Raw genomic sequence first — 27,182 nt, 5'->3', positions numbered from 1 at the left:
GAGGCAAACACAGGTTTGTCCACACGCAGTGCCCACGTTAACGCAGAGGCGACACGGAACATCTTCTCTTCTTGTAAATATCAGGCAGTAATGCCTGTTGGTACATCTTATAAAAAGCTCGGTATTCATTTTATCCTTTTTAAAAACAGCGTCACACTTATAAATGTAGCTAAATCTCTAAAAGATCTATTATAACAGAAACAGCACTGGCACAAGGGTCTGTCTGTAGTCATCAACTTAATGCTGAGTGTGGTTACATTGTCCACATTACTCAAATATTTCTGCAAATGCAGTCACGGCCCTACTATAAACTAAGTCACATCTTCCAAACTGAAAACAATGCACCTGGTAAAAGCTTATGGTTACAGGTTGAATTGTGTTCCCCCCCCCCCCAAAACCCCAGAAGATGTTGCAGTCCTAACCCCCAGTACCTGGAAATGTGACCTTAGTTTGGAGAAGGGTCATTGCAGACAATCAAGTTAAGATGAGGTCATTAGCGTGGGCCCTAATCCAATGATGAGTGTCCTTACAAAAAGGGGAAATTGGGACTCAGTGACAGATATGCAGAGGAAAAGCAATGTGAAGAAACAGGGAGAAGACAGCCATCTACAAGCCAAGGCATACCTGATGCTCCCAGAAGCTGGGAAAGAAGCCTGGAGCAGATGCCCCCAGAGGCCTCAGAAGCAGCCGGCCCTGCAGACACTTTGGTCTCGGACTTCTGGCCTCCAGACTGTGAGACAACACATTTCTGTGGTTTAAGCTCCCCAGTCTGTGGTGCTTTATTACAGCAGCCCCAGGAAATGAATTCACTTATTTTATACACTTTGCCTGCCAAGTTCAATGTAGTGCCAGGCATCAACAGTCACTCACTCAGTTCATTCAACAAAGGTATCTGAGTATCTGCTCTGAGGGTCAAGCACTCAGCACAGACAAGGCCCCTCCTCTCAATAATTAAGATTCAACAGGGCAATAGGATAGAGAGGGACCCAGTGGGAGACCTGGGCCCTCATTTTAAAGGGTTGTATTCCATTGGCAATTCTGGCATAGAAGAAATGGATTAGTCCTTTTAACCTGGGTGGGTAGACCCAAGAATTCCTAGAATACTTGAGAAACCAAGTGCTCTGCTGATGAGGACCTTCCGCAAGATGGAATGACAATGATCACAATTCAATCACAATCCAACAGCCCTTACATTACAACGCTGGGTGCGAAAGCATAAATCAAAGGTATCCCCAGCACAGCCACACCTACACAAGAGAAGCCAAGAGAGACAGAAAAAAGACTGGAAGGAAATGTGACCTAATGGAAACCACACTAATCTCCGTGTTGATTTCCTCTTCCTTCTACCTTCCCGTGTCTTCTAAAATGCCTACAGTGAGCGCATGATACACACACACTGGAAAAGCAGACATCAGTAGAAAGACACATATTAGTAATTCTGCTGTAAGTTTCAGCATAACATAATTTATAGGCACTAACTATGCATAAGGCGTTATGTTTTAGGGGTTATTAAGATATGGTAAGGGTTCCTAAATAATTCAAAGAACTTTTCAGCTAGGGAGGAACTAAGTCAGAGACCCTTAGGGTGTGAGTCATCTCTAGGTTAGGAGGCTGGGAGCACCTTTGCTCAGAATGTTTAATGTGGGTGCAACTAGAGATGATCATACTAAGTGAAGTAAGTCAGAAAGAGAAAGACAAATACCGTATGATATCACTTATATGTGAAACTTAAAATATGGCACAAATGAACCTATCTATGAAACAGACACAGACTCTCGGACATAGAGAACAGACTTGTGGTTGCCAAGGCGGAGGGGGGTGGGGGAGGGATGGAGTGGGAGTTTGGGGTTAGCAGATGTAAGCTATTATATAGAGAATGAATAAACAACAGGGTCCTACTGTAGAGCACAGGGAACTATATTCAATATCTTGGGATAAACCATAATGGAAAAGAATATGAAAAAGAATGTGTGTGTGTGTATATAAATGTGTGTGTGTGTATATATATATATAAATATATATATATATATATTTATATATATATGTATAACTGAATCACTTTTCTATGCAGCAGAAATTAACACAACATTGTAAATCAACTATACTTCAGTTTTTTAAAAAGAGAGAAAAAAAGAAAAAAAAAGAGTGTTTAATTTGGGGACTCTTCATTCACTTGGTGCATTCCATCCCAGCAAAGCCCAAGTCCCTGCCATGTGCCAGGCACAGGCCAGGGTGTCCAGACCCCATCCTCCGAAGGACTCATGGTAACAAGGCCAGGAGGACTCATGAGAAACTATTTATCACTCAGGTGATAAGGTCATCAAGATTTCCACAGCATTTTTCAGGAGCCAGCAAGCCTGGCAAAGAATGCTAGAAAAGGAATCTTGAACCAAGCTTCCACAGCCTCAGTCTCCCAATCTGTAGAATGGACATAACCAAGATACGCCCTAGCACAGTTCGTCCCAAAGGAACAGGGTTCTTTCCCCCATCTTAGACCAATACTTTGATCATTTATAATACAGATTATTAGAAAAACTAAGATAAGAAAACAGACATGTAAGTCCCAATTTTATATTTAAACAGACATGTTACTCTATCAAATGCTTATAGAAGTTTCTAAAAGCTTACTCCCAATTTCTGTACTTATTTTGTTGCAGGCCAGCACTGGTCTGTGGGCCCCCTACGGTAGCACACAGTAGGCCCACAATAAATGTCAGTGGAAGAGAGGAAGGCAGGTCTGTGTCTGGGTGAGGAGGAAACACAGGGAAGTCCTCATAGAGACACTGAGGAAAGTCTGAGGCAAGAAACGAAGCAGATAAAAGACAAGGGAGAAATAAGACATCTGGAGCAACAGACAAGCTCAGAGATCATTAATGAAACAAGACATAAATCAACAAAAGTCCTCCCTGGAGACACAGGAGAAATTCTCCACCAGTATGAAGAATTTGAGTTTGTTTAAAGTGAAAATGTCATCCATGATTTCAAAAGTCAAGGAAGGAGCCAGAACGTGGTTCCAATCCCCCTTTATGACTAAAATATCTGAAATCAGCCCCACGGCGGCCATGGGGCCCTGGACTTGAGAAATCAAAACAAAGAATCAAAGACTGGTCGTTTGACCGAGGCCCCTAAAGCCACACGAATGGATGGCCTGACTTAGGCACCACTGGTCTGTGAGCTCGTCCTTCCGAGCCCCTTCCTGCCCCTTTCCCATTTTTAACAGAGGGCAGACGGAGCTCAGAGTGAGAAGGCAAAGGTCCCAGTCACGCAGCAAGATTGGGGCAGAGCAGATGCTTGAAATTTTCCAGGGCTCTTTCCATTATGGCACAGGAAACCATTGCATAAGTGGAAGAGATGATTAGACAACCAAGAAGTTTCCTGAACCATGTAACTGAATCATGAAGCCCCAAGGTTTCAGGATTTATGTGGCTTCAGACAAATGGAGGGTGGAGACTGAACTGGTGGACACACAGCTGGGAGCCCTCTTGAGGCTGCTCTTGGGGTCATTCGCCCTTTTGCTGAATAAATATCTAGTGTTTGAATGCTCACAGCCTGCTATTAATGAGTGTTGCCCCTGCTATTAACGAGTGGTGCTCCCTGCCTCAGCTCCAGATGGAGAGATGGCACTGGCCAGGCGTCGGAAGGCCAGCGCTCTCCCTCCTCTGTACGTCAGCCATGTGATCGTTTTTTTTTTTTTTAATAATTGTGATTTTTTTTTTTTTAAAGATTTTTTTTTTTTGATGTGGACCATTCTTAAAGTCTCCATCGAATTTGTTACACTATCGCTTCTGTTTTATGTTTTGGTTTTTTGGCCCCGAGGCATGTGGGATCTTAGCTCCCCGACCAGGGATCGAACCTGCACCCCCTGCATTGGAAGGTGAAGTCTTAACCGTTGGACCACCAGGGAAGTCCCCTGGCCACGTGATCTTGAGTGCCAGGTCCTCATCTGTGAAACAAGAGCACGGCCAGCCACCCACGCTGCCCAAGGCGGTTGGAGAGACGGGACAAACTGTGATGGCAAACACTTTATACCCCTTCTCCCATTTAGTCCCAGCAACCTGAGGAAGTAGGACTCTAATTATCCCCTTTTCACAGATGAGGGAACTGAGGCCTGGATACACCAGTTTGCCCCCCAAATACATGTCAGGACAGGGACATGAACACAGATTTGTCAGATCTCAGATCCCAAGCCCTCAGTTTCACTCCAGGATGGTGACAAATGTGAAACTGCTCTGACAACTAGAACCAGTCTGTGCTGAGTTAAGGCAATGGTAAATGTGTGTGCCCACACCGCCTGTGATGGTCAATTTTATGTGTCAACTTGGTTGGGCCACGGTACCCAGATATTTGGTCCGGCACTAGTCTGGATATGGCTGTGACGGTATTTTTTAGATGGGATTGACATTGAAATCAGCAGACTTTGAGTAAAGCAGATTGCCCTCCATCATGTGGGTGGGCCTCGTCCAATCAGGTGAAGGCCTTAAGAGAAAGACTGACCTCCCCCAAGTAAGAAGGAACCCTGCTAGCAGACGGCCTTTGGACTCGAGCTGCAACATCAGCTCTCCCCTGGGTCCCTGGCCTGTGGGCCCACCCTGCAGATTTCAGATCTGGCAGCCCTCACAACTGTGTGAACCAATTTCTTAAAATGTCTCTCTTTCTCTCCAGGTCCTATTGGTTCTGTTTCTCTGGGTGACCTTAACTAATTGCACTGCCCAAGAGGGAAGAAATGGGGGAATTACCTGCTTCTTGAAGGTCCCCAACGTCCCCCGGGGCAAAGTCTGCTGTCTCCTGGCCCTTGACGCAGCATGCCCGGAAGACCAGCCCACACTGGTAGCCGACCATGAGGCTGTACTCGCAGCTCTGGCCCTGGGCCTGGGCCGCCCTTCCCAGCAGGCAGCAATGGCAGCACCTCTGCAAACACAGGAGGAGACTCCCGTTGGGGAAGTCAGACACAGGACACAGCGGATCCCCACGGACCCCTCAGCCCCCCATGCTAATGCTCCCTGGACGGTGATGACATGTGCCTGACTTGGGCCGCATCTTCTACATGTTGGCAGGAAACAGCAAAGCAAGCCGAGCCCGAAGCCTGCTGCCCCCAAATCTCACAGGTCCTAATTTTGAAAGGAAGCTTAAATGGCCTTATCTCAGCATGTGCTCCATGATACCCAACTGCCCCCCAATATCCCTGCCGGCCCAGCTTCCGCCTCCAGGAAGAGGGGGTTAGGAGAGGGCCTTCTGGGGCTCACATAAGAGCTCCCTAAGGGTCCATGACTTCTGCGTGGTCTGAGATTTCTCTACCACGCCTGGAAGGATGAATATGCACCTTGCCTCCTCCCGCACCGAGTGAGGGTGGTTCAAGCAGCAGGAAGGGAACCTCAAGCCTGGTCATCAAGTGAGGAACAGAGTTGCTGCCTGTCCCCTGGACCCCAGGGAGTCCAAAAGCCACAGCTGAATCCCAGGGACAACATTCACCCTGGCACATGAAAAGCCCCATTTCAGTCCTTATCATGCTAAGAAAAGCATAGAGCTTTCCAAAAGGTCCACGGCAGGAGCAGAGGAGGGGTGGCTTTGCCTGAGTTTCGTAGAGGTTGACGGGTCCCCAGCCTCTGCTGCCGGAAAGAGCAGGAACCTCAGTTACCTCCTCCACCTTTAGGTCATGAGCCCCCCTTCCCGGAAACACAGACCACGCATCTGCCAAAGCGATCTGTTTCCACTCCCCTTAGAAAGTTCCATGCCTTTCTCTCAAGTCGGGGGACACTGGCGGAAATGTCTGCGGGGCAGACAGCGTCTGCAGAGCCCCAACCCTTCCTGGGAGGCAGTCACTGAACACATGAGGTCCTGGCTCCCGGGCCCCCTTGACCAGACCACCCCACCCTCGCCCCCCCCTCAGCTCTCTCACACCAGAAGCCTCCTCCCAGGAAAGCCCACAGAGGCTGAGGTTGGGCAGAGGGGCTCTGGACCCCCAGCTCCTCTACGTGGAATCTCCCTCCACATTCCGACCTGCGTGGAAAGAGAATCCCCAGAAAGGAACCCACACACCCCGCCTCGGGATCCAGACTTCATTCCAATGCTTGCTCCTTGAAATTACTTCATGGCCTTCCTAACTGGGAACGGGGGCATCTTTCTCCCAGGGAATTCATTTTTGTCACCTGGCACCTCCAACAGAAACCCAGATGACCAGGTTAATTAACTTTCCAAACTTGAGCTCCTTCTGGTCGGGCAGTTTTTCTCCCTCAGTAGGTGGCAAGAGAGGGACAGCCTAGTGTATTTACAGTCTTCAGACCTGGGAACGCTCTCAGTAACCTTTCCACATCCGTGCAAAGATGCAGGCCTTCCACAGTGACAGAGGTCCTGAGTGACCTGGCCTGGACTTGGAGTCCCAGGCTGGATTACGTCATTCATTCATAGCCAACCTTTGGGCAGGGTTCCCTCTGGGCCAGACGGACCACATTCCCAGCCCTGCCTCACCAGATCCCTCCCTTGCTGGTCCTGAAAGGACCCCTGCTGAGAGGCCACTTTGGAGTGTGGGCCTCTCTGAACCTCAGTTTCCTCTTCTAGGGCAGTTACGGAGGTCATGTGTTATCAGAGGCGTTGGTGGGGGCCCATTCTGAGCTCTGACTAGTTCGGGAGAGGAGGGAAGCTGGAGGGCCTCCAGAGTGGGGTGGGGAATGCCTATCTGAATTGAGAAGAGGGTTCAGAAGTCCCTGAGCCCAGATAACCCCTGCTCTGACCTCTGCGTTCCTGCTTGAAGCCCCAGGACTGGCAGTCTTCAGGGCAAGGCTGGGTCACTCCATCCCTGCTTCCCCGGTGCTGGACAGGGCCCGGGGTGTTGTCCAGGGTTTACTGAATAAACTGGAGGAGGTGGGGAGACTTGAGTGTCCCTCCCCACCCCCCCCCCGAGTTGAGCACAATGCGCTGCTCATAAGGAAAGGCGTCTGAGGTCGGGGGTGCAGGGAGGGGGGCGCCCCAGGCCTCCTGCTGAAGGAGTGGCTGCTGAGCTGGGAGGGGCCCAGGTCCTCACCTTCACGAACATGGCCTCGAGGCTGGCGTTGTCACCATGCGGCACGGCGCAGCTGTCCTGCTCGTTGGCCAGGTTGATGCCCGTGGCACAGTGCAGCTCCTCTAGCTGGCTGTGGCAGCACTGCTCCTGGACCATCCTGTGGGCAGAGGGGGCAGGCTGGCCCAAGGGCTCTGTGGGGCGGGGGGCCCACCAGGCGGTGCTCAGGGCCTGGAAGCAGTAGCCCCTCGGGGATGGGAGCTCTGTCATCTTTGGGTGCCCCCCCTTCCCCATCCCCTCCACTCATCCACAGACACACACACACAATGCCTACATACGGAAGGTGCTCAACAGTGTTGAATTAGAAAGACTGGATGTAGGGTGGTGTCTGGGAGTGGAGTCGAGAGACCCAGTTGTGTGGCCAGGGCCCCAGTTCACCTCTCTGACCTCTAAGCCTCAGCCACAGAAAGTTCCCACCTATTTTAAAAAACAAAAACAGCTGACTGCTGACTCTGGGCCAGACCTTCTGATCCTTTATCAAGTTGAATTCTTCCCAACACTCATCTCCAGTTTCCGGAATCAGTGGAAACAGCTCCAGAGAGGTGGAGTAGCCTGCCCAAGGCCACGGAGTGAGGGATGGTGGCAACGGTGACACCGGGCCGTGGCATCCACGTCTCCCAGCCCCGTTGAGGGCTCTGGGAGGAAGGTCCTCGGAAACCCGAGGACACACGTGCACAAAAGCTTATGTCGACAGAAGGACCATCATCTCCCAGACTTGGTCCCTCAGACACAGCTCCAGGTGGTGAGGGAGCAGGAGGTGTGTGATCACAGCTGTGGCTCCCACCAGACCCCAAATAACCCTGGCTTTGGCCAGAGCCAACAAGGGCAGGAGGAGCCACCAGACCTGCACCGGTCTGGAGAGGGAGGGGCCCCGCTGGGCTCCGTGGGATGGATTTGTCTGCACAGATAGACCTCCGAGATACTGCAGGTTTGGTTCCAGGCAACCACAATAAAGTTAGTCACATGAATTTTTTGGTTTCTTGGTGCATATAAAAATTATGTTCACACTGTACTGTAGTCCAGTAAGTGTACAATAGCAATGTCTAAATAAGCAATACATACCTTAATTTAAAAAAAACCTTCCTTGCTAAAAAATGCTAACCATCATCTGACAACGCGGAGTTGCCACAAACCCTCAATTTGTAAAAAAAGAAAACAAAACACGCAACCTTCAAAGCACAATAAAGTGAGATATGCCTATACTCTGCTACCACACATCCACTCATGCTCTCAGTGGATTTGCAAATGACAGGCATTTCACTGCATTATCAGGGAGAGCAAGCAGATATGCATCCATTGATCCATTCACTCAAAGATATTTATTGGCTGAACAGAAAACAAGTGGTGTGGAAAAACGGGACCCCTCATGCACTGTGGGTGGGAAGGTAAAATGGTGGAGTATGGCAGGTCCTCCAAACATTTTAAATAGAGTGACCATAGGATCCAGCCATCCCACTTCCGCGCATAAACCCAAAAGAATCGAAAGCAGTGACTCACACAGATACTTGCACACCCACATTCCCAGCAGCATGATTCATAATCGCCAAAAGACGGGAGCAACCCAAGTGTCCATCAAGGAATAGATGAGATAAATGCGGTCTGTACATATGATGGAGTTGGATTCAGCCTTAACAAGGAAGGAAACCTTGACACGTGTTACAACACGGATAAACCTTGAGGACAGTAAGCTAAGTGAAATAAGCCAGACACAAAAGGATGAATACTGTGACTCCCCTTTTATGAGGGACCCAGCGGAGTCAAATTCATAAAGACGGAAAATAGAAGGGGTGGGCTCGGGAAGGGGGCGTAACAAGGAGGTTTTGTTTCATGGGTACGAGTTTCACTAGGAAGATGAAAAAGTTCTGGAGATGGATGGTGGTGATGGTGATAGAGTGATGTGAATATACTGAACTGTACACCTAAACATGGTTACGATGGTACAATTTGTTATGTATATTTTACTGCAATTTTTTTAAAAATTTGGCTGTGGCCCTACTGTGTGCCCGGCCTGTACAGAGGCTTCAGGGACGGGGAGAGGGATGGCCTGGTGGGGAAGCTCAGCCTCCCACACCCAGGGGGCTTCTGGGGCAGCAGTTACTAAGCTCTACCCTGGTGGGGCTGGGCTGGTGCTGGGCGTCCAGAGAGCTGCTCTCCCCTTGCTGCCCTTCAACTTGGACAAGCATTCACCTGGCTGCCTTGCTCGCCTCCTTCAGGTCCTGGCTCAGACGCCTGTTCTCAGCGAGGCATCCCCAGACAGCTCTATGTAAAATTGTAAACCTGCCCTGATCAGGAGACCCTGCCTCCTGTCCCTGGGTTTTCCTTTCCCACGACACCTCGTGCCTTCTTACAAACCATAGACTTTACCATGTCGTCGTCATCTGTATCCTCTGTAGAAGAGATTTTGCGTATTTTGTTCACTGATTTATCTCCATCTTGTCCAGAATGCCCTCAATAGGATTTGTGAAATAAATAAACGAAGGGGTTCAGAGAGTGACGGGTAGACTGAAAAACAGCATCTGAGGATCTGCTTTGGGTTTTGGCTCCGTGTGTATCCAAATTCCTCCGAGAGACTCGTGGGCTTAATTCAACCCAAGGTTTGAGGCAAATTTCTATTTGGGTCCTAAGGCATATTGGCCCTTGGTCGAGGTCAGAATGCAGGGCAATGCATGAGTTGAGGGAACGCCAGCTGCCGTCTCCCGATCGCCCCCAAACGTGCCATGTGTCAGAGGCTCAGGCAGAGGCCGAACGTGCCCAGCTGGAGTCCATGTGTGCAGAGAGGGGCCGGCCCCTCTGCGGTCCTTGCCAATCCCCTCGTCTGCCAGTGGCACCAACCCCGGGCTTCTTGGGCCCCACAGAACCCTCAGTGCCATCCTTCCTCCACTTTACCCTGGAGGCTCGGCCTGGGGCTCGCCCACCTGTGTGATCCCATTCTTCTTATCCTGAGCTTAGAACAGCACTTAGGATCAATAAAGATTTGCCGAATGAATGAGAACTTAAAACTGGAGATCCCGGCAGAATACCGCTTCAAAAGAAGAAAAATACTACCAGAACTACTGAGTTACCAAGTGGCCGGTGGTCTCTGTTTCTTGTATCTTTTAACTATTACTAGTAAGAGGACCCTTTTTTTTTTAAATTTATTTTTATATTTATGGCTGTGTTGGGCCCCCGGTTCCGTGCGAGGGCCTTCTCCAGCTGCGGCAAGTGGGGGCCACTCTTCATCGCGTTGTGCGGGCCTGTCACCATCGCGGCCTCTCTTGTTGCGGAGCACAGGCTCCAGACGCGCAGGCTCAGTAGTTGTGGCTCACGGGCCCAGTTGCTCTGCGGCATGTGGGATCCTCCCAGACCAGGGCTCGAACCCGTGTCCCCTGCATTGGCAGGCATACTCCCAACCACTGCGCCACCAGGGAAGCCCTAAGAGGACCCTCTTAAAGCAGATTGGATTTCTGACCTGCTCTCTCCCTTCTCTGCCTTCATTAAAAACGATACCCCTAAACTTGTTAGAAAATCCCTGCTATCAGCATCGCTGCGCTGCTTGTCACTCCCCACTGCACACGGCCCCGCTCATCCTAGCACCGCGGCTCTGACTTGGGGCTCAGAGTCATCTGTCGTGTGCCGTCCGCATTCACTGGGCGAGGAGAGCATGGAGGGCTGGGGGGGGGGGCGGTTCTTGTTCTCCTGAGCACCCCCTATGGTGGCACCCAGTGCTGCCCCTGGAATTAAAGCCCAGTTGTGTTCTTAGATGAGCTGCATCTGACTTTGAGCCCAAGACCCCAGGCTTGGCCTCTGACCTCTGCAGATGGTATGGGGTTCAGACCCCGACATTAAGTGACAAAGAGGAAAAGGGTGCAGGGCAGGCTGGAGGGGCAGCAGGCAGCACCTGGGGAAACAGGACCGGGGTGCGGTCAGAGCCCAGCAGCCCAGCAGCTAACTCACTAAGAGGCCTTGGACACAGACGCAGCCCCTGCCCGTGAGTTCAGGGACAAGTCCACTGGCCTCCCTGGGCCTCGGGGAAGCAAAAGGCCAATCGCTGGCAGTCAGCGTCCTGGGAGTTGAATAACGCGTCTTGAGGACCCTGTCATATGGACACTCGTACTATCCAGCCAGAGTTCCCTTGGGTCCCACGTGATGAAGTGAGTGGGCCCCACTGGAAACATGTCGGGGGTCAGGGGGAACCTGGACTTGCACCCATATCTGCCCCCAAGAGAGAAGACCTTCCCTCTCGGCCATTCAGGTGATATGACTTACATTTCAGGAAATCTCTGAATGCGTGTTTGAAATTTACCCCAGCCCAAAATGTAGATCATGAACCGTAATCTTGATGTTCCGACTACCTGGTCTTTTGTTGCAAAAACTCCATATATCCTGGCTCCCCACTGTGCCTCTTTGGAACAGTTTCTCAGCGTTATCTGAGATGCTGTGTCCCAGGCTTGAAGTCCTCAGAAAGTCCACCAAATAAAACATAACTCAAAAAAAAAAAAAAAATGTAGATCACAACACGAATGCCTGCTGCATAGCCAAGAAGGTAGTTTCTCCAGAGTCTGGAGCCCACTGGGGATTCAAGATACCTCCAAAACTCAGTCAAGACATTGGTGAGTAGAAGTCAGTAACAAATCCAGTTGTGACTAAAATCCAAACTCACAAGTAGGGCCCAGAGGCCACTGAGTCGCTGACCTCAGTTCCTCCTTCTGTCCGTTGAGGGGTCAGCTGGCTGATGCCTCACTTTGTAAGCCTTTGATTTACAAACAGGGCTCCCCGTTTTGGGTTGAATTGTATCCCTGCCTCCCACAATTCTATGTTGAAGTTCTAACCCCAGGACTTCCGAATGTGACTTATTTGGAGATTGGGTCTTTAAAGAGGTAATTAAGGTTAAATGATCATTAAAGAGGTAATTAAGGTTAGGGTGGCCCTAGTGCAATCTGCCTGGTGTCCTTATAGGATAAGAGATTAGGACACAGACACACAGAGAGGGGAGACCATGAGAGGACATAGGGAGAAGCTGGCATCCCCAGGCCAGGAGAGACGCCTCAGGAGGAACCAGCCCCGTTGAGACCTTGATCTCAGACTTCTGTCCGCCAGGCTGTGAGACAGTAAATGTCTGTGGTTTAAGCCGCCCGGGCAGAGGTATCTGTGCCGGCGGCCCAAGCAGACACATACAGCCCCACAGCCTGGCCTGGTGGTCCCGGCTGCTTCCCTCACCTCGGTCATTATCACAACCCTGAAAGGAAGCTATCGCTGTCCTCCTTTTACATTTGAGGAAACTGAGGTTCCAAGTCGGCTCAAGTCACACAGCCTGAAAGCTGGCCCAGGTGGGTCCCCGGGGCCCGGCTGCCTCTCAGAGCCCAGTCTGCAAACAGAACTCTTGGCGCTCACCACCCAGCTTCGCTCCGCGACTGCCAGCCGCACTCTGACGTTTCTAGCTCAAAGCCACGCTCGGGAGCCAAGATCCCCGCTCTCACTCATCAGACGCGCCGTAAATGCTAACGGCGTGGTCTCCCAGTCAATTCAAACAATCCGAGTGCCCTGTCTTCTCTTCCTTTGTTTGGTCTATAATGCTTTCGACTTTTCAAGAATTTCCTAAATCGAGATTTACATCCTCTGTCACTGCTGGCAGGCAGCAGTCTCTGCTCGATGCCAACACAAATGCAAAACTCCGGAGTGAGGCAGACAAGCCTCCCCTGCACATTCCTTCCACGGCGGCTCTCCACCTAGCATCCCACAGCTCCAAGCGTCCAAGCAGCTTAGACTTGGATTAGAGGCAGAGAAAATGAACGGATGTCAAGTGTAATGGAATGCGTTCATACCCTCGCCTCCCCCTCAACCTCAGCTCCCCAGGCAAGCAGATCTGGGTTCAAGTCCTAACGCCATCACCTACCAGCTGTGCGTACTGGGGAAAGCTCAGTTTCCTCATCTGTAAAATGGGATCAGTAACACGGTGAAATGAGATGAAGGGCAGCAAACGCCCAGCACAAAGTCTGCTTCATAAAGGCTTGCTATTATTTTTACGGTGATGATCAACGTTACATATCTTTATCATTTATTCTAAGCTTACATTCTCCCAAAACTTTGAGGGAGCTTGAGTCAATTTAGGAAGAGAGGAATAAAAATAGTTGATCCAGATGCTGGCTACTGTATGAAGTAGACAATGGTCTGGCAGGACTTTTGCTCTGGGACTCGCTCGTCTGCGTTTTCGGGGTCTGAAGGTGGCCCATGCTTTTATCTGCAAAGGGCTTCCAGTCACACGGTCTCATCCGTCCCCCACAATGACCACCCCCTTTCTGGGTGACTGGGCCACACTGCCCAGGTGCGGCAGCGAGGGCTACAAACCCACATCCTCTTGCTTGCAGCCCGGTGAAATGACGGGATGCCCGGTAATGCCAGGGTGGCACGGGAAGGGTAAGCGGAGTCCCGCACAAGGCCCGTGGGAGCACAGAGGAGGGACGCGGGGGTCACCAGCCCCCCACACCTCCCGCAGCCTGGCCCTGGGGGCCCAGCCTCTCCCGGGGGCCTGGCACCCACTGTCCCTTCCTCCCCTGCTTTTGTCTAGAAGAACACTATTCTGGTAGAACAGCGGCACTGGCAAACATACCTGCATTCCTTGGATTCCGAGGCGTACGGCAGTGAGCAGTCCCTGCGCTGAGTGGCCATTCGATGTCCGTCTGCACAGCAAGCCTCCATGGGGACGTCTGCGCCTGCCGTGCAGGGAAGAGAACGGGGTGACTGGCGGCAGGTGACTCACCTCGGACCCTGCCCAAGGTCCCCTTAGACGGGCGGCCTCCCTTGGGTGGCCGAGAGCGCCCCCTCCCGGCCGCACCATCTGGACACCTCTTCCTTTGGTCTCCTCTACAGCATCAGGACGGGGCCGAAAGGGCCGCGGCACATCTGGTCCTTCAGTCACTCGACAAACATGTACTGAAAACTCCGCTGAGTCGCGGGCTGGGAGCACACACTCCACTCCTCCTAGAAAGGCCTGAAACCTTAACTACTACCTTCCAAATCCAATTCTGACGGGGCTGCAGCTCAGCACCGGGATCCCTGCCCCAGCCAGATGCCAAAACTGGGACGGGGACCTGCCCAGACGGCGTCCCTGCCTTCACAGTCCAGAGGGAAGAAAGACAGGTGTTACTGACCAAGGCACGGCCGAGTGGCCGTCCAGCCCAGCGGGTGGGTATCCAGGACGCAGCTGACCCCACTCCTATGGAGTCACAGATGGTTTGTCTCACTAAAAATGAACAGTGCAGAACTGGGGAGGCCTAGAGGTGTCCCCCAAACTGGGACAACCAAGGAAGGCTTCTCTCGAGAGTGGGGAGCAAACACCAGGGAAGAGGTACAGCATGAGCAGAGCACAGGGGAGAGAACAGTCATGCGGGGCCTCAAATGCAACCAGCCGGCTCTGGGGAGAAGCAAAGAGCCAACGTTTCCGGGACCCGCTCTGTGTTCTCACTTCATCGTCGGAGCCACTTGCTAGGAAAGCATCAGTCCTCACTGTACGGGTCGGGAAACTGAGGCCGGTGACGGTCTCTGCCCTTGATTTGTCACAAGGTTGCCTCTTTGCTCACAAAAGGGAAAGATGGAAGGCTCAGGTGGGTCCAGCAGCTGGGGCACCCACGCTCTCCAGCGCCCAGCCCGGCGCTCAGCCCCACCCAGGCTGCTGCCCCGCTGGGCCCCTCGGCTCACAGGAAGGAGGGGACCCCACGGTTCCCCAAGGGAGGAGCAACCGGGTACCGAGGCGCCCCCAGCGTCAGTTCCACCCGCAGCCAGGAGGGGGCGTTAGTGGCAACAGCCTCTGCTCCCGGGCAGAAGGTCACCTCTCGGCAGGACATTCAAAATTGGGCTCTAAGAAACGCCACGGTTTCTCACGGCTGGCCTTCCCGCGCCCCACGGGGTAAATCCCGCCGGGCTTGGCAGCGTTTCCTGGCACCAAGGGCCTTGGGTGTTCTGTTTGAGCTCATTATTCTTCCCGGCCCTCGGGGTGGCCCCAAAAGAGAGGGTCACTCCAGGGCTCAGCACGAGGCCGATGCGTCCAGAAACACCGGCTGCGACCGCTTGCCCGCGGCCACCTCGAGCACCTCTGCCGACAAACTGCGCCTGGAACACGGTGCCCTTGAGCTCTGGGCTCACCTCCAGGGAGACCCCGATGGGCGTGGTCTGTGCCTGGGTGAGGAGCCGAGGCTGGGCCGGGCATTTCTTGAACCAGGAGGAGGAAGGGCCTTGCCAGGTCCCCCAACGATGACAACCTCAGCCCCACCCGCAGCCGGGGGAGCTCGGAGCGGAAGATGTGCTGCCGCATCCGCGCTCTCTTGGGTTCCCCCAGGCTGGCAAGGGGGTCTGGTTAAGGATGACAGTCCACCCCCGAGCAAAGTCTGCCGGCCCACTGCCAACCGGCCGCTCGGCCCATCCCGACCTCAGCTGTCCCCCTCCACACTTCTCAACGATGCCATCTGGTGAATCTGGGGGGCACCATGGGCTGGGGCTCAGATATAATTGGCATCACCGGCTTCCCAGCACCAAACAGTGAGGTCCCTCATGAGGGAGAGCTTCTTGGTTACCAGGGTGACCCCCAGGGGTCCCACTCATTCATTCGTTCCTTCCTTCGTTCTTGCTCCAATTGATTCTAAGGGAAGCATTCACAAAACGCAGGACCTGACCTGTCACAGATAAAACATGGCCTGTGGTTCACCCCCAAGACGACTGTGACCCAGCCACGTGGCCTGACAGAGGCCGATGTCCCCTGTGCTGTACCCCTCCACCCCAATCCCAGCCGGGCCCGCCTAGCTCTCCCGCCCACAGTCTCACCCCTCGTGGCTCTCACAGCCCCTCCGGTCCCGGCCCAACCCCCATCCAGTCTCTCCCCCGCTCCTGCAGCCCGCCCGCCCACCAGCCCGGCCTGGAGCAAACTCACAATTGACAACATCTGTCTGCCTCGCCCTCCCTCCCTCCCACCCACGCAGAGCTAGGCCTCCCTCTCCTGCTCAGCCCTCAGCCCACAGCCAGCCCTCAGCAGCTACAGGGGGGAGGAGGAGGAGTGTCCGCTTTGGAGCCGAACAGGCTTGGGCTCCAATCCCAGCTCCAGCGCCTTCTTGCTCTGTGACCCTAGGCAGGACACTTCACCTCTCTCAGCCACAGCTTCCTGGACGGCAAAACGGGGCTCACAATACCTTCTGAAGGTGGCTGAGGAGATGGATAAAGCTTATAAAGTTCCGAGCACACAGGGAGCTCCAGTAAACGGTGGCTGGATTACACGTGGAAGAAACAAAGGGAATTTGCTTGCCGTTGCCCGTGAAGAATGGGGGAACCAAGGCCCCGTCTCGGGGTGCAGAATGGCCCAGGGATGAGTGGCGGCCCCTCGGCCTCCCTCAACTCTGAGAAAGGCAGGCACAGGTGAAGCTCAGACTCCTGGAGCTGGCTCAGTGGGGCGAGAACTTTGTGCCCAAGCTGTAGAAACGTTTGGAAATGATTCCCACTGGGGAGCCTTGAGCACTTTGGACCTTATTCTCAGAAGGACAATGCAATGTGACATCCTTCGCTCAATCCAGAAACGTGGAACATCCCCGGAATGCCCCAGGCAGCCATAAAGCTGGAACTCCCAGTGGCCGGGGTCAGCACACCCTCCTTGGGCAGGATGCGCCCCCGCCCCAGCCGGGGGGGTTAGTTCCTGCTCTCCCAAGCCGAGGGGCCACGGGGCGCCCACGGCCAGGCTGGACGGTGACGCAGCAGAGGTCAGAGCAGACAGGACATCACCGTCCTCATTGCAACAGCTGGACACATGAGGATCCCCGCAGAGACAGCCCTTCCATTCACCACCTCTCACCCCCTTAAATTCCTTTTTTATGCCACTGTGCCAGGCACAAGGCGTCACACTGTTGTATAGAAGTAGCGTCGTCTCCAACCCACTCCCCCCTCTCTGGGCATCTACGTTACTTCCGATATTTCACTATGGGAACAAACAGCTCTGGGCTGAGCACCTTCATCTGTCAACCTTGTCTTCAGATTCTAACGATCCCAACTTGGCTATTCCATTGAAACCATGTTGAGTATGACGGTCTGGTTCTATGGGCCATTATTTATCTTTCCTTATGTCCTGTAGAACAATGGTTATATATGCAGCCTCGGGTTAAAATTACTTTGGGGAACTAACTTCCTTCTGGAGGGAAGGCTTTCTGATTGTTGTTTTTGGAAGCTGAATACCCAACATTGAAAGGAATCCTTCTTTTAATTTTTTTTTATTGTTGATGACATTATACTAAGTGAAACCAGTCACAAAAGGGCAAACAAAAGGACTGTATGATGCCACTTATATGAGGTCCTGAGAACAGTCAAATCCATGGAGACAGAAAGTAGAATGGTGGGCGCCAGGGGCTGGGGGAGTGGGAGGGGGAGTTACTGTTTAATGCGGACGGAGTTTCCATTTGGGGAGATCAAAGGTTCTGGAGATGGATGGTGGTGATAGCTGCACAACAATGTGAATGTACTTAATGCCACTGAGCTGAACACTTAAAAAGAGCTGAAATGGTCAACTGTGTGTTATGCGTAGTTTTAAATTTTTTAATTGAAGTATAATTGATTTACAATGTTGTGTTAATTTCTGCTGTACAGCAAAGTGATTCAGTTATACATATATATACACTCTTTTTTAATATATTCTTTTCCATTATGGTTTATCATAGGATATTGAATATAGTTCTCTGTGCTATACAGTAGGACCTTGTTGTGTATCCATTCTATATATAATAGCTCACATTGTTATGTATATTTTTTAAATGCAGTTTAAAAATTGAGCTTTTGTGTACCATTTTGTAGCACCCTTCATTAGGAAAGGAATTGTACGTTCTGCCGATTAAGTCACTTGCCATTTTCAATCGATGTTGTTTTCATGCACTAATCTGAACACCGACAAAGAGGATTAATTTGGGAAACTGTATTTTACAACATCCTTGTATAGCAGTTTGGTAGAGAATGCAATGTTTTCCAAGGCAAGCTATGAGGCCTCAAATGGGAATGGTGAAAATGTTAATTAGAAAGTAAATTGTGGGACTTCCCTGGTGGCGTAGCGGTTAAGAATCCGCCTGGGCTTCCCTGATGGCACAGTGGTTAAGAATCTGCCTGCCAGTGCAGGGGACACGGGTTCGAGCCCTGGCCCAGGAAGATCCCACATGCCGCGGAGCAACTAAGCCCGTGCGCCACAATTACTGAGCCTGAGCTCTAGAGTCCACGAGCCACAACTATTGAACCCACATGCCACAACTACTGAAGCTTGCGCGCCTAGAGCCCGTGCTCCACAGCAAGAGAAACCACAATAATGAGAAGCTCACGCACTGCAACGAAGAGTAGCCCCTGCTCCCGCAACTAGAGAAAGCCCACGCGCAGCAACGAAGACCCAACGCAGCCAATAAATAAATAAATATATTTTTTTAAAAAGTAAATTGTAACTCTGCAACCAAAATAAAGATGATTTAAAAGTTTAAAAACAAAACAAAAATCCCCAGGGATCGTCTCTCCCCCATGCATCTGGGGCAGTGGCCAGCGGAGGGTGGGACAGGTGGAGGAGAGGCAGAAAGACCTAAAGTGCAGACTTGCTCTGGCTTTGACCTCCTGCATCACTGCGGACACTGCGGCTTGTTCATTGTACCTGGCGGGTCAGGTCGCCTCTCAGTTCTGCCCCATCACCAAACCAGGGGTGACCTGAAGCCCAAAGAGGCGTCTCTCTCCTGTCCCCACTTGTGGACATGTCCGTCAACGCCCACCCTCAGCCTGTGCATCCTGTCACACCCCAATGTGGCACCTTCTCAGTGCTGGTCCGCCACTCCCAGAGTAGGCGGGAGCGGCTGGGTCAAGTGATTGTCACCTGGGAGTGTGACAAGTCCTTTGGCAGATGGGGCCACGGAGCAGAGGCCGCTCACTGCCCGAGCCCAGGGGAGATGGGAGGGAAGGCTTTCTGGAGGTGAAGGGGAGGCCCCTCTTCCAGCATCACTTCCCCCAACCGCTCACAGCAGGAACTCTGCAACATCAGTGGAAGGGGAAAGAGGGACGGGGGTTCCAGGCTGTGGCCCCAGTCTCTGACACAGGGCACATGGCGGGGCTGGGCAGGGGGCAAGAAGAGAACCAAGGTGTCACCCCACCTGATGCCACACCTCACTGGTACCAAGGGTTTCACAGCAGCTGACAGCATCAGACCAACCAGGCCCACCAGCAGACGCCCTGGCAGCACCTCCCAAAGGGCGTAAAATTGAGGAAACCTCAGGCATAGACACCGCCATGTCTGAGTGGCCCTCCTAAATCATGTCACGAAAGCAACCTGGAGCGACAAGGCCATTACTGTTTCTTCTGTCCCCAACCCCAGGGAGCGCTGTCACCTACCCCCACCCACCGCGCGCTTACTGGTCACTCAACGCCCGTCCTTAACAGCCCATAGGTGCTCTTAAGAGAGAAGTGGGGCTTCGGGCGAGTCTGGAATCTTCTCCCTCAGATCCTTTCCCTCTCTGAGAAGACACTTCAGCAGGGTAGTTTTCATCTCTGGTCCCTGTTAATCTGACTAGATGAGATCCACAAAGACAAAATTCCTTGTCCTTCCAAAATCTGGAGCATTAAAATGCCCTCTATGTATATGAAATGCTGAGATACGAGATGGTGGTTGGTTAGCTCTCTATTTGGTTTTAATATCCTCATTTGGAAAAATAAAGAGTTGACGCCAGGCTCATGCCCCATCTGCTCCACGGCACTGCCTAAAGCTGCAGCAGAAAGTTGGAGGGGGTCCCCGCGGTGTCCAGGACCCGCAAGACTGGGAAGCCTGAGGTGCAATGAGACGCCAGCAGGGAATTCCAGCCCAACAGAACCACGCGAGACTCAGCCCACACCCCCAGCCCCTGCGGGGCCCCCCACCTCACGAGCCTGGGGAGCCAGCAGATGCCCCTCTTAGGACCCTTCCATGCGCCAGGCTCTGAGCTTGGGGCGAGGGATCCAGAGTCAGGACCCCGTTCTCAGGGAGATGACAAGCAACTGTCACCTGGTGTGTCCCAGTACTTCTGCACCATTCTGTATGACTGGGATGAGGACAGACCCATTTCCCCTCCTCAAGGCCCCATGACCCCCCCAGGAGGAAGTAGGGCGTGCTGAGTCTGCTCTTATGGCTCCAGGCCCTGTCCTCAGCACGAGAACGGCTGGTGCCCTCACACCCCCCGACACCAGCACCCGGCACAGGGAGACGGGGTCTCGGATAGAGCACCAGCTAAAAGGAGGCAGCAGGAGACAAGGACCAGAAGACACATCTCTGGGAAGGCGAGAAGAAGCAGCTTCTACACTGCTCCCTCCAGGCAGCTCACAGTGACCTCCTGGATCAAGCCCAGTGGACGTGTGGGCCGTCCTCCCCCTGCCCGCATCTCTACAGCATCCCCCTCTGCAGGACCCAACTCCCCTGGTTCTCCTCTCACCTCTCAGACCATGTATGCACACCTGTCAAGTGTCCCCTGCACCGGGCTTTTGGAAATTGAAGCTCTGCCAGGCTGGGTGGTCAAGGGTCCCTCCTCTCCTCTGGCTAGCTCGTTCACACCCACACCAGTACAAAGGTCCTTTCCTCCGGGAAGTCCTCCCTAACTGCACCCCCCAACACACACACGTGCACACATGCGAACACGGTGCAGACATGTTTCCTTTCTTTCATGGTTTCTTTGCTCCCTGAACTTCCCAGCAATTAGCACGAGTAATTAACCGAGTATGTACTTGTGCCACGAGGGCTGGACAGGCGTCTCATTCTGCACCCTGCCCCACGGCCGGTCCAGAGCCAGCACACAGTAAATGTCCGTGAAGGAATGAACGGACGAATGATCTCATGTGATCCTAGCAACTCTATGACACAGGGGACGGGAAGAGATGAAGCAAGTTGCCCGAGGCCATGGGACAAACACAGAGGCGGCACGAGAATCTGGCTGTGACTCTAAAGCTCACACCCACCCACCGTAAAACCGAAGGAGACAGTGGCTTCCCCCTGAAGCTGGACTTAAAAAACCGGAGACTTTTCAGTTAGAAAAGTGAGGCGGTTAGTTCAGTGTCCTGCTTAAGATTACGATGTGAGAGCCAAGCTGCCTGTGTTCGAATCCTGGTGCTGCCACTTCGCAGCTGTGTGTCCACAGGCGTGCTGCCTGGCCTCTCTGTGCCTGGGTGGGGTGGGTCTCACACCAATAATGGAAAATGGGGATAATGACAGGCGTGGCGCGATGGGTTTCAGAGAGCGGTCTCATGTCAAAACGAGTGGCGCACGTAGGTAACGAAACTTCCAGTACATTTCATTCAACACAATCCAAAAGGAAAAATAGGTTCAAGAAAAATACTGGCTCAAAAAAAAAAAAAAAGAAAGAAAGAAAAATACTAGCTCAGCCCATTAGCATAAAAACACTGATAGCTAGCATCTAAAAACCAGTCCTGGCCATGTCCCAGCTACCACCCATGGCTCTGGGGACTCCCCTGAGGGGGTGCCACTTTGCTGCTCCTCCCCCTCAAACTGCCTGGGGGGGCTCAGTGCCGTGGTCCCTTGTCCTCTCCCCCCACTGCCCCCACCTCCCTGGGTGGCCTCATCCAGCCTCCCCTATCGGCCGAGACTCCCACACTTCTGTCTGCAGGCTGGTCTCGCCCATGAGCCCAGGCTCCCCCGGGACGTCTAATAGGAAACTTAAGGTTTCCAAACAGGACTCTGATCCCCACCCCTGTCCGGCTTCTCCACCTCAGTAATTAGCAGTCATCATGCATCCAGAGGCTGGAGCCAAAATAACTGGGCCAGGCTGAATTATTCCATCTCCCTCCCCCTCCACATCCAAGCCCTCAGCGAGTCCTGTCCACTCTACCTCCCAAACGCCCTAGATCTGCCCACTTCCCTCCGGCCCGCAGATCCCTCCCCCCCCGCCCCCCCCCCCGCCCCGGACCAGGGCATCTTTGGCCCTGGACCCTGCAGGAGCCTCCGCCCAGCTTATTCCACTTCCATTCTGGTCTCCCTATAATCCATTCACCATGCAGCACAGAGGGACTTTGAGAAGTGTGAGTCAAGGAATGTCACTCCCCTGCTGAAGATCCTCCAGCGCCTTCCCCGAGCATCTAGGAGAAAATCCACAGTCCACACCTTGATTTTTGAGGCCCTGCACGACTGCCTTGCCCCTCCCGCCTTGGCCACCCTCTCGGGCACCCCCCCCACTCCCCTCCCTTCACACCACCTCTCCGGTCCCTCTGGTACACCTGGTCCCACCTGGGGGCCTTTGTGCCGCTGTCCCCTTTGCCCAAACGCTCTGCCCCAGGTCTTTTCACAGACGGCTCCTCACCACTGATGTCTGAGCTCAAGTATCACTTGCTCTCACTCGCTCCCCCCCTCCCCCGACACCCACTTGAGAACCACTCGTGTCCCACTGTCACAGTGTGTTACAGTCACTATGGCACAGATGCCCACGATACTTTTTCTTAGTGCATCTGTTTCTGTGTTTACTCTCAGTGTGTGTCGTGGGTTCAACGGTGGCCCCTAGAAAGACGTGTGCATGTCCTGACCCCTGGAACCTGTGCATGTGACCTTATTTGGAATAAGAATCTTTGTAGATGGAATGAAGTATCTCAAGATGAGATCATCCTGGATTATCCAGGTGAGCCCTAAGTCCCATGAAAGTGTCCTTAGAGATGCACAGAGGAGATGCAGGAGGGGGCCACGTGAAGATGGAGGCAGAGACTGAAGGGATGCAGCCTCAAGCCAAGGAGGGGTGCCCCAGAGCCGTGGAGGAAGGGAAGCCCTCAGACACCTTGATATCTGACTGCTGGCCTCCAGGACAGAGGGTTAAACTTCTGCTGTTTTAAGCCACTAGGTTGCAGCAATTCAGCCCAGAGCCACAGGAAGCTCACGCAGTACACAAGCTCCAGGATGCAAGGGCCTTATCTGGCCTGTGTCCCTGGGGCCTCTTCCACGACCTGACTCCTCAATGAGCGTCTGCGGAATAAATGGATACACAAGCTGACACACGACAGCTGCATGACAAGCAGCTTCTCGGGGGCCACACCAGGCTCAAAGGAGAGACTTGGGAAGTGTCTGCTGAGTAAAACTGAAAACCAGCCTACAAATGACACCACTTTGCAGCTAAGTGACCTCAGACAAGCCACTTCCCCCTTCTGGGCCTCAGTTTCCTCACCTATGTAAAGGGAGTGGGTCGGCTGATCTTCGATTTCCGTATCCCGATAGACAAACCAGTCCTCCCCAAATTCTGCTCGAGTACCCATCACAAAACCCGCCCTGGGCCCCATCGGACCCACGGCTGGTTCTTTGGTTCTTACACCTTTGACACAAACCACGAAGAGTAAGATCCCAGTGGATCCAGACCCCTGTCTCTTCTGGTATTCCCTCTGAGTGACCTGAAGCTGGCCATGCACGTAACAGCACACATCACGAACCCTTCACTGGGGGAAAAGAAGGCTCTGGGCCCCTGGCCTCGGGAAGGAATAACCGGGCGCCCTTGCCCATTGGATCCCCCAGGAAGTCGGGGACAGAGCTGGGCGGGAACCTAGTTTCCAGACTCCTGGCCCCGGCCGTGTCGGCCCAGCGCTCTGACAAGTTTCCTTGGCAAGGCCGGCGGCGGTGTCCCCATGGATTAAGCAGGAACATGACTTAAACAACTTCCAGGGCTGTTCTCTTCAGAGGCCGGGCCTGCCCTGCTGTGTCCAGGACCCAAGATTAGCCAAGAGTACTCTCCTTTACAGAGGTGCCAGGAAAGGGGCGACTCTCTATCCTGAGGACGGTTCTGCACCGCTCCCAGCATCCTGAGGCCACAGCCAGCCAACCCCTGCAGGGGGATGAGCACTACGGGCTCTGGTTCTTTGGGGGGGCTCCTCGGCGCCACTCCAGATGGCAGGAAGGAGGCCCTGACGCAGGCCATACCTGAGGGAGAGCTGCGACCAAGCCAGACCCCGGGCTGGACAGCCCAGCCAGCACAGGGCAGGCTCGTCCACAGATCTGAACCAAGACGGGTGCTGTCGTCTGGGGGGCCACCTCCCATCAAGCCAGCTGCGAGCCCCTCCAGGGCCCAGGCTGTCGCTCCCACTTCTGTGGTCTCCCCTGTCACCCCCCATGGAAAATGCCTGTCCTTTCAAAGGAGCCCCTCGTACACACAGCACTCATTTCTGGCGCTGAAGGGCCTGTCCAGCCGACTGGTTAGGAGCACGGGGACCCGAGTCCTCTATTTACTACCACATCGTCCTGAGCGAGGACTGGTTGCCAGCACTGGATTTTAAACGCCCAAGATCACAGTGTTTTTACGCTAATGGGCTGAGCCAGTATTTTTCTTGAACCTATTCTTCCTTTTGGAACCTGTCGCCCGCTAGAGTATATGCTCTGGGCCTTAGTTTACATGCCTGTAAAGTGGAAATAACAGTAGTACCTACTTCATGGGGCTGTCGAGAAGGACTAAGTTAGTGACTAAATGTAAAAGACTTCAATTATCATAATTTCCTAGGGCAGAGAGTTTTCATTCTGTTTTTAAGGAAACAGAGCAGAGAGCATGTGGGAGTCGGTCAAGCTCTCTCGAATCACTTTCAGGGCTGGGACCAGTCTCCTAACCCTGGTCAAGTGCTGACCCCCAGCAATGGGTGGGTGGGTGTAGGACCCTCCAGTCCCAGCCTCTCGTTATGACCAGCCTGGGGCTTAAAGGCAGTGACCAGTGGAAAGAGTGCTGGCCGCAAAGCACAGCCTCCGGTCCAGCCATGCCTGCTACGAGCTGGATGATTTGGGACAGATGCCTTGGCCTCAGCGCCACACCCTCTGAGCTCTGAGCTCCCCTCCAGGCTGAAGGGTCTCTGATCCCAGGAAAGTTGACATAATGGGTGCCCCCCCCCCGCCCATTTCGTTATCTGGCCACGTTTGAGACCATTACAGGGAAACTGGAACCATATGAAGCCTGCAAAAGCATTATTAATGAAATTGTTATAATTTGATGTTTTGCAAAAGAAAAACCTCTTATTATGTAAAACATACTGGCAAAATACTCCCTATCAGAACTGTTTTCCTGCAAAGCTGCTCCACCCGCAGTGTCCACTGCTCAGAGCTCCACCTTCAGAGGAACGGGGGGGGGGGGGGGGGGGGGGGGAGGTGTGTGCAGGGTGTTGGGGAAGAGGCTGCTGGGGAAGGGGCTGCTGGAAAAGGTGCTAGGCACGGCGGTCTTCCCCAAGCATGAGGAGGAGGCAGAACTCCTAGAAGTCCCACGTTCTCTCTCACCTTCCGGACCTTTGTCCATGCTGTTCTCTCTGCCTGGGACACCCTCCCCACCCTCCTCCCAGCCCTCCTTCTGTTCCTTCACATCCCAGTTTGCATGCTGCTTCCTCCGGGAAGTCTTCCCTGACTCACTCCCAGTTGGAGCTGGTTTGTAATTGTTCACTTTTCTGGATCTCCCAGGAGATGTGCCCCATGGGCAGAAGGGCCAGGTCTCTCTTCCTCCTTGCCGTATCCCCAAGACCTAGAACAGTGTCTGGCACAGAGCTGGCCCTCAGCAGATATTTCGCGTACAGATGATTGAATGCCTAAGGAGGCCAGCTGAGGCCACTTTGCATGACCTTTACCAACACGGCTTTGGCACTCGACAGCTGCCGCAGGTTCTGTGGCCCTGTTGGGCCTCCTTCCCAGCTCCTGGCTGGGGAAATGCAGTTTTAGTAGTGCAATCTTGGGGAAAAGGATACTGTCCTATCCTACTCTAGGAAGGGAACATCACAAATAACAGATAATAATAATACAGCTACCACGACAGGCATCGTCCTATGTTCTCTCCCTCAATCCTCCAGCCAAACTAAAAAGTTGGTCTCTGTTATCTCCATTTTACAAATGAGAAAACCACCAGATCGGTCCGTGGTTCTTTCCTGAGGGATGACAGGCAAAGATGTTTGCAGTCCCACAAACGCTCCTGGCAGCCTGCTGGGTCCCAACGGTGAGTCACGCTCCCCCGCCACCATCAGAGGCGGCAAATGAGCCCAAGTTGGGAGTGGCCTTGGGCAGTGCCAGGAGGGGTCGTGACCCAGAGCTGTGGCTCCGCAGGAGAGGCCCTGGCACTGCACCCCCAGGGCACACTGTCACGCTCCAGCAGCCCCATCAGCCTGCCCAGCCCCTGCCACCCAACTGGGAAACTTCTAGGAGCGGCAGCGGTGCCGCCACGTGTTTCCAAGCCAAGTCCTCTCTCCCCTTTGTTCTCCTCCCAGCGATGTTCTCTGTAATCAGTCAGGAAGGCTGCCCGGCTGGAGCCAGAGGCCAAGAAGTCTTGGAGAAAACACAACCGTCTTTCTCAACACCGTCCTTCTCTCTACTCCCGCCCACCCTGGCTCTCAGGAAAACCCAACTGGACAGATGGATACAGGACAGACCGGTGGTTCCAACTCTGCCCCCTGGCACAAAAGTCCAGCCCCCTTCTGCGTTTCCGTGGCCAGGTCACCAAATGGGTTTCAGCAGATTAGCCAAAAGGCTCACCATCGAGGCCTTTTCCATGATCACTTTTAAACTGCATGTTTCCTCTTGGACCCCGCAGCTGTACGGAGGGTGGGGACAGTGTCACCCTCGCCTTACAAGGCTTCAGGGAACCTTACAGCTTCTGAGTTTCCAGGCACAGAAAGGAACCAGGCAATTTTCTAACTCTCTCTCCCCAAACCATACTAAACTTGTTGAAACTCAAAAGAGGGACCTCCCAAAAGAGACAAAGGACCACAGCACTCTCATCAGTGTGCAATTAAGGTTTCCTTTATACACTTCAAGTTAGGACCTTCTCTATGAAGAAGATGGTTGTAAACCATCAGTCAGGCTTCAGCCTAGCAAGTCTCGGTGCTCCTTCAAAGCTGGACACTGCCAGCCTGCAGGGGACCCTTCTCAAACAGTAGGCAGAAAAGAACAGCGACGGAGTATCTGGGGACTCGGGCTCAGGAAAGTTCAACTAAGCTTTCTCTCTGCGCTTCAGTTTCCTTGGGTGTAAAATACAGGAGGTTCCGGGGCCCCTTCCATTTCCAACAGGAGTTTTGTGTGGCCCCCCCAGTCTAAGGCCCCCCTGGGCTTTCACTCCAGCCAGGGGTCACCAGAATTCCCTTCTTTCCCTGCCTGCCTGACCAGCTCCTGCCCAACCAGCTCCTGCCCAAACGCCATCTCCTC

General features: G+C 53.2%; 1 protein-coding gene and 1 long non-coding RNA gene across 3 annotated transcripts in view; one reads left to right on the top strand and one right to left on the bottom strand.

Annotated features, from left to right (window-relative positions):
• FBLN1 (fibulin 1) overlaps positions 1–27,182 on the bottom strand; it is an 80,239-nt gene that overhangs the window by 51,497 nt on the left and 1,560 nt on the right. For both annotated transcript variants that reach the window (XM_082350834.1, XM_082350833.1), the window contains exons 2-4: positions 13,641–13,743; positions 7,019–7,154; positions 4,737–4,908 (exon numbers count right to left, since the gene is read on the bottom strand). In XM_082350834.1, coding sequence (XP_082206960.1) covers positions 4,737–4,908; positions 7,019–7,154; positions 13,641–13,743 — 411 coding nt within the window. The remainder of the gene's footprint in view (positions 1–4,736; positions 4,909–7,018; positions 7,155–13,640; positions 13,744–27,182) is intronic.
• LOC309608668 overlaps positions 2–27,182 on the top strand; it is a 314,353-nt gene continuing 287,172 nt past the window's right edge. The window contains exon 1 of the long non-coding RNA XR_014233054.1: positions 2–1,675. This is a non-coding gene — a long non-coding RNA (uncharacterized lncRNA). The remainder of the gene's footprint in view (positions 1,676–27,182) is intronic.

This window comes from Balaenoptera borealis (assembly GCF_965194805.1).
Source record: "Balaenoptera borealis genome assembly, chromosome: 13".
Taxonomy (NCBI): Eukaryota; Metazoa; Chordata; class Mammalia; order Artiodactyla; family Balaenopteridae; genus Balaenoptera; species Balaenoptera borealis.
Note: the sequence above shows the minus strand (reverse complement) of the source record. Positions and strands in the feature narration are given on the sequence as shown.